Source organism: Ixodes scapularis, unplaced genomic scaffold (genome assembly GCF_016920785.2).
Source record: "Ixodes scapularis isolate PalLabHiFi unplaced genomic scaffold, ASM1692078v2 PGA_scaffold4__175_contigs__length_147842914, whole genome shotgun sequence".
In the NCBI taxonomy this organism is placed as follows: Eukaryota; Metazoa; Arthropoda; class Arachnida; order Ixodida; family Ixodidae; genus Ixodes; species Ixodes scapularis.
This window is the reverse complement of record NW_024609879.1, coordinates 108890091-108905690: the sequence shown is the minus strand read 5'-3', so window position 1 is coordinate 108905690 and position 15600 is coordinate 108890091. Positions and strand designations below refer to the sequence as shown.

Genomic DNA, 15600 nt, shown 5'->3' with positions numbered 1-15600 from the left:
GACATACGAAACTTAGCACTTGGTGGTAATGATGATGATAGTCAAAAACGGTTCAACAAGCTCAAAAATACCTTCAATAAGCGTCAGTAGATTCGAAAAAAACTTATCAATAATTTTAATATATTTTTCCTACGCAACAATCAATTAGAAAAGTCTGTAAATCAAAAAGACTGATCAAAAGTATCTATCCACTAACTTTAAATCAGCCCATTCTAGGTAGCGCAACCTACCGCACAATTGTAAGTAGAACAATTACAATTGGTCTATTCATCCAGGGAGTCGTCTGATCTTGCTCCAAGAGGAAAACCGTAGCAATTTATTTCCTCATAGCGAAAGCCTCGGCGGCCTAGCTATTTCTCGCACCGTAGTGAGCAGACGAGGCCTCCAATCATGGTAAGCCCGAGCACTTGAGCACTCTACAATACTTTTTGTAAAAAAAATGAAAACGGAGAAACCCCACAGTCCGTGCGCATCCCACGGTTCTGTGACCAAATGCACGTAGTGCTTGCACATACGCACAAACATACATACGTCGTCCCCGCTTACCATTTCTCCGTAGAAAACGAGCGCAAATGTTCGTAAGCCTAGGAATCGTTACAGTCTAGTCGTCGAAGCTCGAAGTGTTCCACTAATCTAGGCTGATCCGTTTGCGGTTAATCCTTGTAATCCGGTAACCCGCAGGTTCCTACTACCGCACAGAGACACCGACTGCAAAAGGGCATTGCGGACTGTGTTTGCTTTCTCTTTACTTTTTTTAGGAAATGCGATTTATTTTATCGCGGTTTTCAAAAGGAAAAGGAGATATGCTTGCGGATTTTTATAAACTGAAAGCGAGATCAGTCCAGTGATAGAGAGGGTTACAGATAACAAAGCCTTGAAATTCGGTTTTGGAATCGAAAAACAAAAATGGTGGGCGGGACAGGCGCCTCGCATTTGTTCCTATCTGCACCACTGCTTCGCCGGGTCCTTGAATCCTTACGTTTCATTTAGGATGAGTCGGCGAAAGTCGTGATTAAATTCGTCGAACATTCTCGCATGCGCTTTTGGCAGGCACAGAATCCCGAATAAAAAATTTACATTTCCAACTGTGGCGGTGACCGGAAAATGTGTTTGGTGCCCGCGAATTTCAGCGCTAATCTGGGTTTATAATCAGTCTAGTATGAGCGTTAACGCACGATATTTTATTCGTTGGTATCATTACCACTGTCCAGGAAAATGTGAGCGGCAGTGACCAAAAAATGGGGTCGGGGTATTTTTTTATGGTTTCAAAATGAGTAGGGAGTAAAATTCCTGCACATTTACTGGTCTTTCACGAATGCCGTGCGATTTATGACAGATCGGGAAAATCACCTTGAAAGAGCATTTTGAATGCTTGCTCCCATATCTGGTTATTTCTGCTTGGGAATGGGCTTGTGTAAAAAATGTGTTCTCTTTTTCGGTTCTGTTTAAAGCAGATTTGTGTGTTCCACCTAATCCGACTGCAAGCTTATTTTTCTTTCTCTTCTGGCTTTTAGGGAAACGAAAGCTCCCTTCCGATGGAGATGTGCTCCAACTGTGAGTTTGATTATGCGATAATCTTGCGTCATAACGTAAAAAGTTTCAATGCGAAGAAAAACTAATCACTCGATTGGCAGTTGAGCACTTGGCAACATCATACTCCTTTTAATTCAGTGATGGATACAAGTCATAGTAAAAAACAATACACTAGAAGTATGCCAATTTTGCACTTAAAATTAAACAGAAAAATAAACTGGAAGTGTATTTGAATACAAGGCTGTATACTTTTAATAATACTTTTAGCATATTTTGTGTTTATTGTGGTGCACTGCTTGCATTTACAAACTCTGCCACTTCTGTCGGCCGAGTCCGGCAACAATGGTGTGTTCGCTCGAAGTATATTTCTAGTGTACTGTTAGCTCACTTCAAAACTTTAAGTAGGCTTTCGGAAGTATACTATTTTCTCGCATAAAAGTTTAACTTGGCATACTTTTAGTGTGTTGCTTTTTCTCAAAGCAAGTACATGCTTACTTCCCCTTTCGCTCAGCAGATGCAATCTTTCAAGCGCTAAGAAACATTACTTGCTTGATTGGCAATTCACTACCGGCAGCATCCAAGGCTGCTTAAGGCATTTGCATTGAGTGTGGCTGGCTGTATTATGTCTTCTAATGACGATATAATGCACTGGCACCATCTGTGTGGTGCTCTGGCACTTTCCCTCATTCTTCCACCACGGACTTAAAATAAATCCAACAAATTTATAAGTAGGGTTCCGTGTTTTCAGATAAATCCAATAAAATCCGAAAAACACTCGCCAGTAAAATTTTTGTCAATTTGGATTTATCCGAATGACTCAAAATTTAAATTCCATGATGTCGATTTAAAAAAAAAAAGAGGAAACAATATTTTACAAATAAACTTGGGTTGGTGGCCCTGAGGGAGGCCTCTCCGGTTTCCTCTCAAATCCCGGACTATTGGGTCATAATAAAGGCCACTGTTCTAGTAGTTATCAGTTTGAGCTTTTTACAGGAAGGCAGGGTTGTGTTTCCTGTAAGAGTGAATGCTGTAATCATAGACGACAGCCAAAGGTTTCATCTCGCCGCACAACCGCTGGGTGAAGCGATGGAAAGGAAGCAAGCTTTCCAGAGACTGCGTCAAAATTTTCAGAGAGTTTAAAGGGGCGATGCAACAAGTTGAACTTCGAAATAATTTGCAGTTTTTAATTTTTGCATTGTTTATCTTGCCAAAAAAGGCAGAGAAACCGCTTATCTTGCAATTTGCAGCCGCGAGGTGGCGGCTATGGGAACTAAGGTGTGACACACTCCTGGGCACATTGTAATAAGCTGGCAAGATGTGGCATTATGTGCTCGATATAACACTATATTTTATATTGTCGTTTCAACATGAGTAAATACATCAAAAACCTCATATCATCAACAAAGTTTTGCTATATTCAGTTTTAGTGTTGCCATCTGCCCTAGGTGAAGAAAAGTATTCCCCTCTTGAGCCTTACCCTGCGCTGCTACTGCAGTTCAACTGGCTTACAACAAGGCCGTTGAACAAGGCTCGCACTTGGCCTTCTGCCCCCCTGCCCCCTCTCTCCATATCGCTCAGACAAGGCTAAGACCAACCTTCAGGGTCGCCATGTCAATCGCAAGCGGAGGCCACGTGCGCTGGAGGCTTAGAAAGAGAACCTAGCCGGAGAATGTTCCCCATTGCGCGTCACTGCGCACGTGACTCAGAAGATGGTGTGAGAGTTGAGAGTGGCACGGAGGCACCCAAAATGTTGGTTGTTTGACAATTCCTAAACAAAAAAGAACTAATGCACGCTGCCGAAATTGGTGTTCAGTTCTTTAGTCCAGACGTGATAGGGAACAACTACCGAAGTGCAAGCATTATTGCACGGCCCCTTTAAAGCATTGACCATCACTACACTCTGCGGCTGTGTGGGGTTACGTGGTAAGATGGATTAAAGCAACACTTGTTTGCAAGCTTTGTTGTTGTACGTTTAGTATTAATAATGGTAAGACTGCAAATACCCAAGTTAGTTGAAGGTATGTCATTCGATACGGGTGAGTTCTTAAGAATTTAGGGCAGGTCTGTGTCTGAATAATATTTGTGTTTATGTTGAATTTTGAAAAAATTGGGCTTGCAGCAAAATTTACCTCCAGAGAATCGTGAATCTATCATAAACTCAGATAAACTCTGAATTTTCGGCAAAAAATAACTCGAAAAATGAACCTCCAAGTTTCGCCAGAAATTAACTCCGAAAACACAGAATCTTAATTATGAGCGACCATTGCTCGTAGATAGTGCATAGATCTGACTTCCACAAATAATGCAAAACCTTCAACCTAGTTCAATGCCAGGAGCGTTTCAACTTCCAAATGCTATTTGCACAACGGCGCCGCCTCATTTCAACTCCACACAACCAGTGGTGTCACAAAGGGGGGGGGGGGGGGGGGGCGGGCGGATTGCTTCGGGTGCAGCGTTTAGGGGGGGGGTGTCACGGCAGGCCACAAGAGGGGGGGGGAGTCGCAGAGGGCCGCGCGAGAGCGGGGGGGAGTCGCAGAGGGCGGCGCGAGAGCGGGGGGGAGTCGCAGAGGGACGCGCGAGAGCGGGGGGGGAGTCGCAGAGGGCCGCGCGAGAGCGGGGGGGGGGGGAGTCGCAGAGGGCCGCGCGAGAGCGGGGGGGGAGTCGCAGAGGGCCGCGCGAGAGAGGGGGGGGGGGAGTCGCAGAGGGCCGCGCGAGAGAGGGGGGGGGAGTCGCAGAGGGCCGCGCGAGAGAGGGGGGGGGAGTCGCAGAGGGCCGCGCGAGAGAGGGGGGGGAGTCGCAGAGGGCCGCGCGAGAGAGGGGGGGGGGAGTCGCAGAGGGCCGCGCGAGAGAGCGGGGGGAGTCGCAGAGGGCCGCGCGAGAGAGGGGGGGGAGTCGCAGAGGGCCGCGCGAGAGAGGGGGGGGAGTCGCAGAGGGCCGCGCGAGAGAGGGGGGGGGGGTCGCAGAGGGCCGCGCGAGAGAGGGGGGGGAGTCGCAGAGGGCCGCGCGAGAGAGGGGGGGAGTCGCAGAGGGCCGCGCGAGAGAGGGGGAGGGGGGGGAGTCGGAGAGGGCCACGAAGGAGCAGGGCAGGGAGGGGGGGGGGGGTCACGGCGGCTACCGCCCCGGGTGCCTCTGATCTTGTGACGCCACTGCACACAGCGCTTCGCAGTAAAACATAAGGAGCCCCAAAGCAGTCGGTCATGCTCAAATGCATATGTCTGAACCCATATTATTTCTTTTGATGTTCTAATATGTGCATGTCTGGGCTGATAAAAAAAATAACAAATAAACAGTGTCTTAAGAGTTTATGACCTATTTGGAAATTAGCAAAATGCCAACGAGCATGCACGAATGTTAATAACTCACTGTGCATGCTGGTGCCCAACGTTCTTAGATCTATCAGTTGACAAGCGCTACGGAAAAGCATAGTTTGAAAATGGTTCTTCCCTGTTGCCTGAACGAGAGCAGTTACAGGTGGATAGCATTTCTCAGGCAACGAAGAAGGACCATTTTCGATTGATGCTCTCTTTGCGCAAACTTTATGTTTATCATAAAAAACTCAATAGAATCACTTTTCACTGCAGCTAATGTGCATCAGATATTCCACCAATTCCGCCACTTCTCTCTCTAGGACAGGCTGGAAGCGTAGCGAGCACCACGGAGCAGACGCCCCACGAAAAGGCACTAGGCGTTCAGGAAGCTTGTCAACTGACTTTGATCTAGTATCGTTGCTGGCGCCTGCAGCAGTGACTGTTTTAAAGCAAAAACCCCAAACAAAGGGCACCTTCCACGTGTGTTTGTTGGTGCCTTATTTTGGTTATTTACTTTGAATTCTTGACAAAGCTAATGCAAGCGCATTCAGCATGTGTACCTACGTTCCCAGCATTCTCCTTGATGCTTGGGTACTAGACCCTTTTCGAAATTTAGTCTGGCAACTTTGATCACTATCATAGGTGTATGTCATCTGTGCCCGACTAATGGCGGCTCTCTTGAGGCTGACGAAGGAAGTAGGGGATGCTACCAAGTGGGGAATATACGAGGCCTGTGTGTTGTGTTATGTTCACACCATCGAAACTGAAACAATTCAAGAAAGAATCATGAGATGATCGAAGCACCACTTCTCCTCTGCCGTTGACTTGCAATAGGGGCAGTGCCCCAACAAAATAGTTTCATGTCCGCTATTAGTTTTTCAAAAGGGACTTTGCTTTATGAGCCACCAGATGGCACTGAATTTTGAAGAAAGTCTATTAAGCGTCAACGACCAGATCTAACCGAACTAACACCGAGTGTCCTTGGGGTGGGTTCGGCACAGTCGATGCGGACGAGATAAAGCGGCTGGGCAAACGCTTCAAGAAGCTTGACCTGGACAACTCTGGGTCGCTGAGCATCGACGAATTCATGTCCCTCCCCGAGTTGCAGCAGAACCCGCTGGTGCAGCGTGTCATCGACATCTTCGACACGGACGGCAACGGGGAGGTCGATTTCAAAGGTCTGCCTCCTCCTCCTTGTCTGCCCTACCGTCTGTTTTGTCTAGCCCCCGCGTCTCCGACTGGCGTGCTTGGCGTAGTACATCACCGATGCATCAAAAGTGGTTTTGAAGTGGCAATGAACGGCGTCACGGACGATGGTGTGTTATGTTGTCAGGTGTTGTGATCCTGGCGGTCAGTGCTAGAAGTCCCGGCAAAATGTTTGAATGAACGCATGTGTCGTCGTCGTCATGGGGTCCCGACTGCTGGCCGCCGAAGCTTCTGGGGACTGTCCAGCAAGAAAGCGACCCACCGCAGAACAGGCGTCTGTCACATCTACCACCATTACTGTGACACCACCAGGATCACAGCCGCAGACTTAATGCTTTGTGCAATGTCATCTGGCAGAAATCGAGGGACCACTTTTGAGGACGCGGTAAACAGACCGGTCGGAGACCTACTTGTACCACATGAACCGTAGCTAGTATGGTTCCTGGAACACGTCTTTGACTGGTCCGCGTAGCGTCATATGCGGAGCACAAGTTCGTCTGCTTCTTGCGCAGGAGTTGCAGTGACATCGAAACGCCGAGCTCTGATTGGTTCTGATTGGTAGGATAGTGGGTAGACTGCAATGCTAGCTGCCTTGAGGTCTACCCACTATCCTCTAATCAGAGCCGATCAGAGCTCGGGGATTTTACATCACCGCAACTCCTGCACAAGAAGCACACAAACTTGCGCTCCGCGTTCAATCAATGAGTTCTTAGCTCTCATAGAAACCAGCAGCAGTGCAGGATCACTTCAATGGCACCGTGAATGCTGAAATATTGATGTGGTATTCAATTGACAATCCCTTAGGAATGGCATTCTCGGTACTGAATAACGCCTACAGTGCTCATTAGCTGGGGCAACTTTTTTCTGTTTTCTACCAGGTATCAAATATTTTTACAGTCCTCAACTGTAGCTCGAACCACACACTGTCTTTGAGTGTAAACTGCTTGCTTAAGTTTTCGGCTTTGTAAACTTGAAGTCCCGCGCAAACTTGTGGTTCTCTTTCCGCGTCCATAAAACAACCATTGTATTTTTTTTTTCTGCCCCACAGAATTTATTCAAGGTGTTTCGCAGTTCAGCGTCAAGGGTGACAAGGAATCCAAGCTGAGATGTGAGTCTGGTTTGGCAATGATTAAAGTGGCTCGTTGCACCGTCTTAGCATTCGGTGTTATCTTCTCTGCATTCAGAATGCTGGGGACCGAAAGCATATCATTTGATGTAACAAGGCATTTAGTTGGGCTTGTTGGTACATAATTATAAAGAGGAAAAATGCGGCTAAAATTGATAGACACAGAAAAGAGATTTACACACACAAGGCATATTTTTTTCCTGTTCTTGATTGTCGACCAGACCAAGTTGCCAGTGTGAAAGAAGCCAGCTTCTTCAAAGCTGAAAAAGTGCAACTTGCCGTAAACTTGTGTAATCCAGTCGAGCCGAAATTGTGAAGCATTGACCGGTTCAATCACAGTGCAATCCACTTATAACTATACCACATATAACGATGTACTGCTTATGACAATCGGTTTCTGGACTAGAAACGCTCATTTTCTAGACCAGATACAACAATTATTGGTTATAACGATTGAATTTCTGGGTTTTCTCAATATTGTTTAAGTGGATTGCACTGTGGAAGTTTAGCAAATGGCCAATGCATTCGAGGGATTGGGACAATATTGTCACGAATAATAACATAAACCTGATTAATAAAACTTAAAATGAATGTTTAATGTAGCAAACTTGGGCCGAGGAACATAAAGTGACAAAAACCATACATGCTTTGGCAGCGACAGAAGGACGATTGACTCGGCAGCCATGCGAAGCTCCTATTGTAAGCGTGTGGGAATCTAGAAGTTTCTGAGCTCGAGCAAACAACAAGATTCTCAAGTCATCTGGAACATTCCAGTCATGAAAACAAAAAGAAGATACCGTAGAAAGGACCAGTGCGGGGGGGGGGGGTTAAACCCCAGCCAGTGGTGTGGGAGTCAAGCATGCTGCTGACTCAGCTATTCGCACACCGCATTACTCCGCTCTTGAAATAACGCATCGTTCCGATGCAACACAAAATGAAATTGACAACTTAGAACAAGAGAGCGGCAAACTACAGAGTCGCCTAAAACACAGATCTTCACAGTCCTATCAAGCACAGTTCAGTTCGAGTGGGATGACGTGAATCACTTTTGGGTCGCAGAAGGCGGCGTGACAATGTTTGTGTTCTGTCCGGTAATGGCTTGCAGTTTAGGTCCATCAAGTATCGAAAAGCCTTAAAGGGGCACTGACACCCCACATGTCATGTTTTCTTTTATGTCTAAAAGGATGCAAGTTGTAGTCAAAGAAACGCAAAACAATACCTCATCGCAAAAAAAAAAAAAATTCTATGCGTGCGCACCTTTTTATTTTTGCTGTTTTTTTCTCCCGCACCTCACCTCCACGCTTCTTTTGACTTCTGACGTAAAATAAAATCATGAAATTTAGAAGCTTTTGTAGGCCGCATTTGTATAACATTTAATAACGGCAATCGTGAAACATGTTTTTTGACGCAACTGCAAATGTGCTGCGGCCCTTCTTTTTGAAATGTTAAAACCGAAATCTGTTGTGATGTCGCCTCCTGAATTTTTATCCTCCCTTGGAAAACATGTTGGTGCTCGAAGTATGTAGCAGAGGGTGATCGGTGAGTCGGGAAACCGAATGAAGTGATCAATTTTAGGTGCCCGACGACCTCTCAGACTTCGAAAAGGAAATCGTCAAACAGTCAGAACAATTGGGTTTGGTATCTGTGTATCGTAGTTTCGGTTGTAACACCGCCACGGCAGCGTCGTCTGCTCGAAGCGATAGGCACTATGGCACGCATGCAGGAATCCGGTTTCGTGGTCTGCCGGCGCTCTTCTCTCCTGTTCCTCACCTCATCGCTTCGAGTCGCGGATACACGTTTCGGAGCGGAGGCGCGAAAGAAACTCGACTCGCAGGACCCCCCAATATTTGTCGTCACTCCACTGTTGCGGATCGCGCGGGAACTTCAACTTCGGCATTTGGAAATTGTTTTTTTACTTCACTAATACGGAATTCCGAATTTTTTAATTTTGAGGGTAATGTCCAGGACCAGTTTTCAATCGTTTCGCATAAAAAAAAAAAAAAGATTTTGATGTGTCAGTGCCCCTTTAAGGCCTAAGCACCAGTTTAGCAGTTCCTCTCTGTGATGATGAGTTGGTGTTCAGGTCCACATTTGGTAGCCGGGCTAGAACTGGGCGTCGTGGCAAAAAAGGTTGTACCGGCGATCGTCAGCAACTTGTGCAGCTTGAATCAAAGTGCGGCTGAGCTGGCAAACTTCCTCCGCACGTTAAGTGACGAATTGAGCGTCGTTGTCCTGTTCGTCTTTGTGGTTGACGTCACACTCGTCATTGGTATTGTCGTTGTCAGTCACGCCGTCAAGGTCTACGACACTGTTTGTAGTCAAGTCTGTAGTCGGACTGGTTGTTGTTGTCGTAGTTGGGGTTTGTCTTTAGAAATCATTTTCCATTTCATCGTTGGCATCGAAGTTGGCATCATGTTGTCGTCGAGGTCGTAGCCAGGGACTTGCCGAGTTCATAGTCAGGGTCGTTTTTGAGGCCATAGTGGAAGTCGTCGTTGAAGTCACAGTTGGAGTCATCCTCGGATGTTTTCGGGAACGTTGCCTTCATGGTCATCATCTTCGGAGTTACCGAGTTCACAGGTGGTACACATTGTGGGCATAGATTGCGTTACCCCGCACCTCCACCAAAATGTCACAGATATTAACATAAACTTGATTAATGAAAGTTGAAATCAACGTTCAATGCGGCGAACTAGGACCGAGGAACATAAAGTAACAAAAAATGTACATCTTTGACAGTGATGGAGGACGACAGACTCAAGCAACCATGCATAGCTCCTTTTGTAAGCGTGTGGCTATCTAGCAGTGTCCGAGATTCTCGAGTCATCTGGAACATTCCAGTTATGTAAACAAAAAAGATAAAAAGGACAAGTTCTGGCAGGGATCAAACCCCAGCCCGCAGCGGGGGAGTCGAGCATGCTGCTGACTCGGCTATTCGCACGTGGCAATATTTTGTATCATATATAGTAAAATATCAGTGCTGCATCTGCTGGCTTTGTAGCACACACAACAGCAGTGCAGTGTCTTGTGCCGTGCTGCATAAAGTTTCTGCTAGCTCATTGATTATATTTGCTACCCCAGCCCTTTGCTCGCTCTCGCAGACGATTAAAGAACCAGAGGAGTGGGAATGGTGGCGGAGACGGTGGCAGGGACTATCGTACTAATCGACGTCTTCTTGTATCATGCAGTATTAACGGAAAAGAACTAGTGTGTTAAAATAGGAATGATAGTGTTCCGTTCTGCTATTTCTAAAGATAAACATGCTCATTTTCTTATTGTGAGTCAACATATTCGTCATCTGTGTTATGCTCCTAGAGTGACCGTCTCGTATTAGTAGCCACATAAATTAAGTTTAGCACACTGACCAGCGTCGGCAAGCAGGCGCACATGAAAACATTGAGAATCTATCCCCGTCCCTTCCACCATCTTGGCACTATCGTCCCGCCATCCATATGGCGTTGGAGTTGCGAATACGCTAGATAATCAACTTCTTGCGCGCACATACCTTGGCAAATGAAAAGGAAACTCGTTAGTAAACTATTCATACATGAATGTTACCGTATCTGTCGAGAAATACACATTTCTGAGTTTTTGTTCTTCTTAAATTGGACCATTTAAAATGATCTGCCACGCTCATGAGGGAAGGTACTGAAGAACCAAATACTGAAAGAACTCCATAGCCAGGCCCACTTAGGACAAACCCAATTTTTATGCAAAAGATATTTGTTTTTTCAATACTTCTGAGCAAATTGATATCGGCGCGTGGCGATCCTCGTCAAAACTTTTATGCTATCCCATCTGCGTTCGTCGCGACAGGGTGTTTGTTACGGCGAGGGCCTGCTATGACAAGCGTTTGTTACAATGACCCTTTTGCTTTGACGTGTTTGTGCCAAATTTGCTATGACAGAGTTTTGTCGGAATAGTTGTTTGTTACGTAAATGGGGTCGTTATGAGTGGGTCTGCTTTGCACTCGGGCTCAAATGAGCTCTTCACTGGCGGGACGAGGTTGGCAGGATGGCTCTTCGGTTTTTCCGCCTCTAGTGCGAGCTTCCTACCTTTGATGACACTTTGGCGTCTCGCGACAAAAGGTCACGAGAATGTGCTAAAGACCCGGCATCCAAAAAGACGCCCTGACATTCTCACGCCGTGTGTGACTGAAGTATGTGCGTACAGCACTTTGATAGAGAGCAGTGGACCGGGTGACGAGCGAATGGATGCACCCATGCAGTTGCCTTCCGCATCTACGACATGGACAACGACGGCTTCATCTCCAACGGGGAGCTGTTCCAGGTGCTGAAGATGATGGTGGGCAACAACCTGAAGGAGGCCCAACTGCAGCAGATCGTCGACAAGACCATCCTCTTTGCTGACCGTGACGAGGACGGAAAGATCTCCTTCGACGAATTCTGCTCGGTGGGTGCTTGCCCTCCGGCTGCCCGGTCACACGCCGGAGTTGCGCATTTTGGAGTTGATCTTTGTAGAGTGGCACTTTGTAGAATGGCACTTCATAAAGTTGCTTTTTGTCAAGTGGCACATTTTAGAGTGGCCCTTTATGGAGTTGTGCTTCGTGAAGTCGTAGTCTCTCGAGTTGTGCGTAGGGGAGTTGTGTTGCTCGTAGCAGATGCAATTTAGGTGTTCTAGGTGTCCTCTTCATCATTTTAATTTTTTTCGTGCAGGTTGTTGGCAACACGGATATCCACAAGAAGATGGTGGTGGACGTTTGATGGTCCGGATCCCAGAAGAGGCTCGTCTGTGTTCTCACGCCCCGGTTTCTTTTGCTCCTTTTCTCGGAAAACCCTTCAAACGTGTGCTTCCTCGTTTCCTGCCAGTATCTCTGTGCTGCCGCGGCCGCCGCGGCCGCTGCCTCGTCCCGACGATGGAAGAAACGCAAACGGCAGCTAGCCGTAGCCCTCCGCGTCTCGTTTTTCCTCGCTCGCGCGTAATTTATTTCTCTTGGCGGCCGCGAGATGGCGCCACCGCACTTCCGCCCCCTTCCCCCTTCCTCGTCCAGCTGCATCACAGGCGCGTATTTTGCAGACGCGCCGCGTTTTCGTGCATATTGGCACAACTACTCTACGTTCCTCGCCTCTCTTTTGACGCACTAGCTACAATCTTTTCCTCGTCGACGCTGTAAGTCCGATTGACAAAACAAAAAGCCCCTTCTCTTTCTTGCGTGTTTCAGCGAGTAAGATACCTAAACAATGTAAGCAAACCATGCCAGCACACTGCTCTCGAGGCTTTCTGCAGTATATTTGTGCTCTTGCCTCTTTCTTTTGCGTGTATTGTAGTTTGCAGGTTTGGTCTTTGCTCCCATCTGGCCATGTACTATATGCCTGTAAATATTTTGTTCCCCTCGAAATTGTTACCTCTGCGTTTTAGCTCTCCAGTGTCTTTTTCCTCGTGAGGCTGCACTGAAATCTGAATTCTTTTTTTTTTCTTCCTCGTTTTAATATTATTTTTCTGTTAACCCGAGAGACAGCACTGTGGTATGTCTCTAGTCATAAGAGTCTGCAGTGGAACCAGTTTTTGGATTGTACTTTACTGAGATTGCATAGTCAAGTTCTTGAAGCGTGTTGGGGGCCGCCATTCTTTTTTGTACACCCGATGACTCCCTTAGTTGAGAAAGTGCTGTCTTCACCGTATTGAACTTAAGTCTACAGTTTGGCAACATCAAAGGAAATGTCGAGGCTGTGCATTTTCTTTTTTTAATCCTGGCATGTGCGAATAAGAAGACTGTGCAAGTGTGCATGACAATTTACACCTTCGACTTGCTACTTCTTTTTTTTTTTCGTTGAACATTGAATCTGTTAGGCACTGTCAGATTTTTCGGCTTTGGTGTTCACGCCCGTTTTTTTTTTGTGTGTTGCAGTTTACAAAAGCTTTAGAACTTGCTAAATGTGACAGAGTTGCTCATTATTGTCACCCCCAGACAGGTGTTGCTGCATGTAATGTCCTCTAGTGGTGTATTTGGAAAGTATAGATGCATCTGCCTAAGTTTATAAGATTTTTTTGTCAGATACTGCTTTTTTTTTTTTTTCAGCTCCGATATTTTATGTTTGCTTTGCCTCTTCAAAGCAGAGCATTGAAGGAATTCTTTTTTTCTGGTATGCGTTTCTTGTTGGTTCTGCCACAAGCCCTCCAGAGCGTAAGATGACGATTTTAAATGGGAACACCTTGCCAGCCAGCCACGAGATGGCGTTAGCAACTTGCTGTTATAAGAGTGAAAAAAAAAAAAAAGACAGCAGCTATTGTTACTGCATCACATGTAAAACTCGCACCAATGGTTCGTTTTAGATGTAGATTTTGGAAGGTGTAGTTTTATAATACACTAGTGCAATCTTACTTCACTCGGTACTGTTGTCTGTTCACTTTTGTGCACTGTACAAGACTATGTTTTTGATGCTTGGGCTTAGAAGTCTTGACATGCAGGTGGTAGCACATCATTAATGCCTCAGTTCATGCAAGTATCCGTGGGTGTTCATAGAGGTTCTTGTCATGACTGTTAACATGCGGGTGTCTTGTGTGTCTTAGTGGCCAGGTCAAGCAATTGTGTTCCTCACTTTTATGTGTAGTGCAAGCTGCTGTCACTCGTCTGTTGTCTGTGCATATGGCCAAGTTATGTTGAGCCACTTATATTACTTGCAAATTGTAACAATACAGCCCTTTCAAATACCTTCAGTTTGTTTAATTTGGGGTTTCGGTGTGCAATTTTGTTGTGCCAAGTGTAGTTAACAGTAGACGTTAAAAAAACAGAAGGATGGACGATCTCGTATTGATTTTTGTGTTGTACATAGCCTTCCCAGTGTAAACTTGTCTGGCCCCATTTCCTGATCAAGATTCACTGCAACCCCACTAACAGAGCTAATGTGGCACTGCAATACCTTTCGGTTGGGGCCTTGTAGTACAGGACTTTCGAATCCAGTTTTTTTTTTTTTTTCTTGGAGGGTTGGAATCCCAAATCTGCAACTTTTGGAACTGGAACCTTCAAAACTTGTACTTTAGAAGTGGAACTTTCAAAGGTGAAACTTTCAGGACTGGAACTTTCAAAACCGAAACTTTCAAAACCAAAACTTCCAGGACTAAAACTTCCAAGACTGGAACTTTCTGGAGTGGAACGTTCAAGACTGGAACTTTCTGAACTGGAACTTTCAGGACGGGAACGTTTCAGGACGGGAACTTTTCAGGACTGGAACTTTTCAGGCCTGGAACTTTCAGGCCTGGAACTTTCAGGCCTGAAACTTTCAGGCCTGAAACTTTCAGAACTGGAACTTTCAGAACTGGAACTTCCAACACCGGAACTTTCAGGATCGGAACATCCAGGACGGGAACAATCAGGACTGCCCACTCCCATATCTGAGTACTTCCAGATCTGTGGACTTTCAGAACAGATTTTTAATGCAAGGCGATCAGTGCAATACCTTCAACCGCATGGCCCTTTACTGCAAGGCTTTTCAAAAAGTGCAATGCCTTTCGATAAAAGGCTTCCTAGTGAATAACCCTTCAGTGCTAAGCTTTTCAGAGTAGGTCATGGAGTGCTGGGTCTTTTCAGTGCAATGTCATGGAGCTAAATGAATTGTCTGCACATTCCCCCCTTTTGCAGGTAGGGTGTATCCTTTAATACCCTCTTGGATACCACTGTTCTGCATTAATGGCCTTTGACCTACATTTATTTGAGCATTATGGAGTACCCTGCTTTGTTCTTTCATTGTTTGGGGGATTTTGTGTTGCAGCATCCTCCTGCCTGAAGCTATGCTGGCATGTTGATCACATATCCCCTCTGTAAATTGTTTAAGGAATAAATATTTAAGAAACAAGTGTTCCCAGTCCCTTTTTTTTTTTTTTTTTTCTGTGCGACTTTATGCTAGCATTTTTGAGTTGCAGTGTCATGGAACGAATTCAAACAGTTTTTGTTGTGCTTGCATTTGAGAGGCATCCATGGTGTAGAATTGACAAGATTGATGGATTAAGCTATGTTGATTAGGCTTGGCAGCTATTGGGTTGTTGACAAACTGGCTAGATAAATTTTCGGGAGGGCAGTCAGTCTCTGCTTCCCCAAGTTGAGATGAACTCTTTAAAACTGGATAGGACACATGTCACAAAATAAAGTTTTCCCAAAAGAAAATTGTTTCAGCACGATATCTAATGAATGTTGCAGCATAAATATTGCATTAAAATGATCCAGGTACACCTATAGCATTCTTTATGAGTTGTGAACGCGAAAGCATGCAAGCCGCTCGTCCACTCCTTTTTTCGTCTGCTGCATACTTTTCATCGCCGGTCGGCGCATGTGTTCCCGTGGTGACCTTGAACGCTCCACGCTGATGGACACGCAGCAGCCATGGGGTGAGCGGTCATGGAAACTGACGAACGCAGCGGCCATTGGGAGACCCTTCGACGCGCGCCAACCAATGGAACTGAAGGAAACTAACT

General features: G+C 46.0%; 1 protein-coding gene across 1 annotated transcript; it reads left to right on the top strand.

Moving 5' to 3' along the window:
* Nucleotides 1–276: 276 nt before the first annotated feature.
* LOC8027770 (calcineurin subunit B type 2) lies at nucleotides 277–14987 on the top strand. The gene is made up of 6 exons (XM_029981386.4): nucleotides 277–393; nucleotides 1515–1554; nucleotides 5843–6019; nucleotides 7096–7155; nucleotides 11399–11583; nucleotides 11847–14987. Exons 1-6 carry the CDS (start codon nucleotides 391–393, stop codon nucleotides 11892–11894), a joined length of 513 nt encoding a protein of 170 aa, XP_029837246.1. The 5' UTR covers nucleotides 277–390; the 3' UTR covers nucleotides 11895–14987.
* The last annotated feature ends 613 nt before the right edge of the window (nucleotides 14988–15600 follow it).

Coding starts and splice junctions, on each gene's coding strand:
- LOC8027770 (XM_029981386.4), top strand. Junction 1,555..5,842: donor GATGGAGATGTGCTCCAACT/GTGAGTTTGATT, acceptor GGTTCGGCACAG/TCGATGCGGACGAGATAAAG. Junction 11,584..11,846: donor CCTTCGACGAATTCTGCTCG/GTGGGTGCTTGC, acceptor TTTTTCGTGCAG/GTTGTTGGCAACACGGATAT.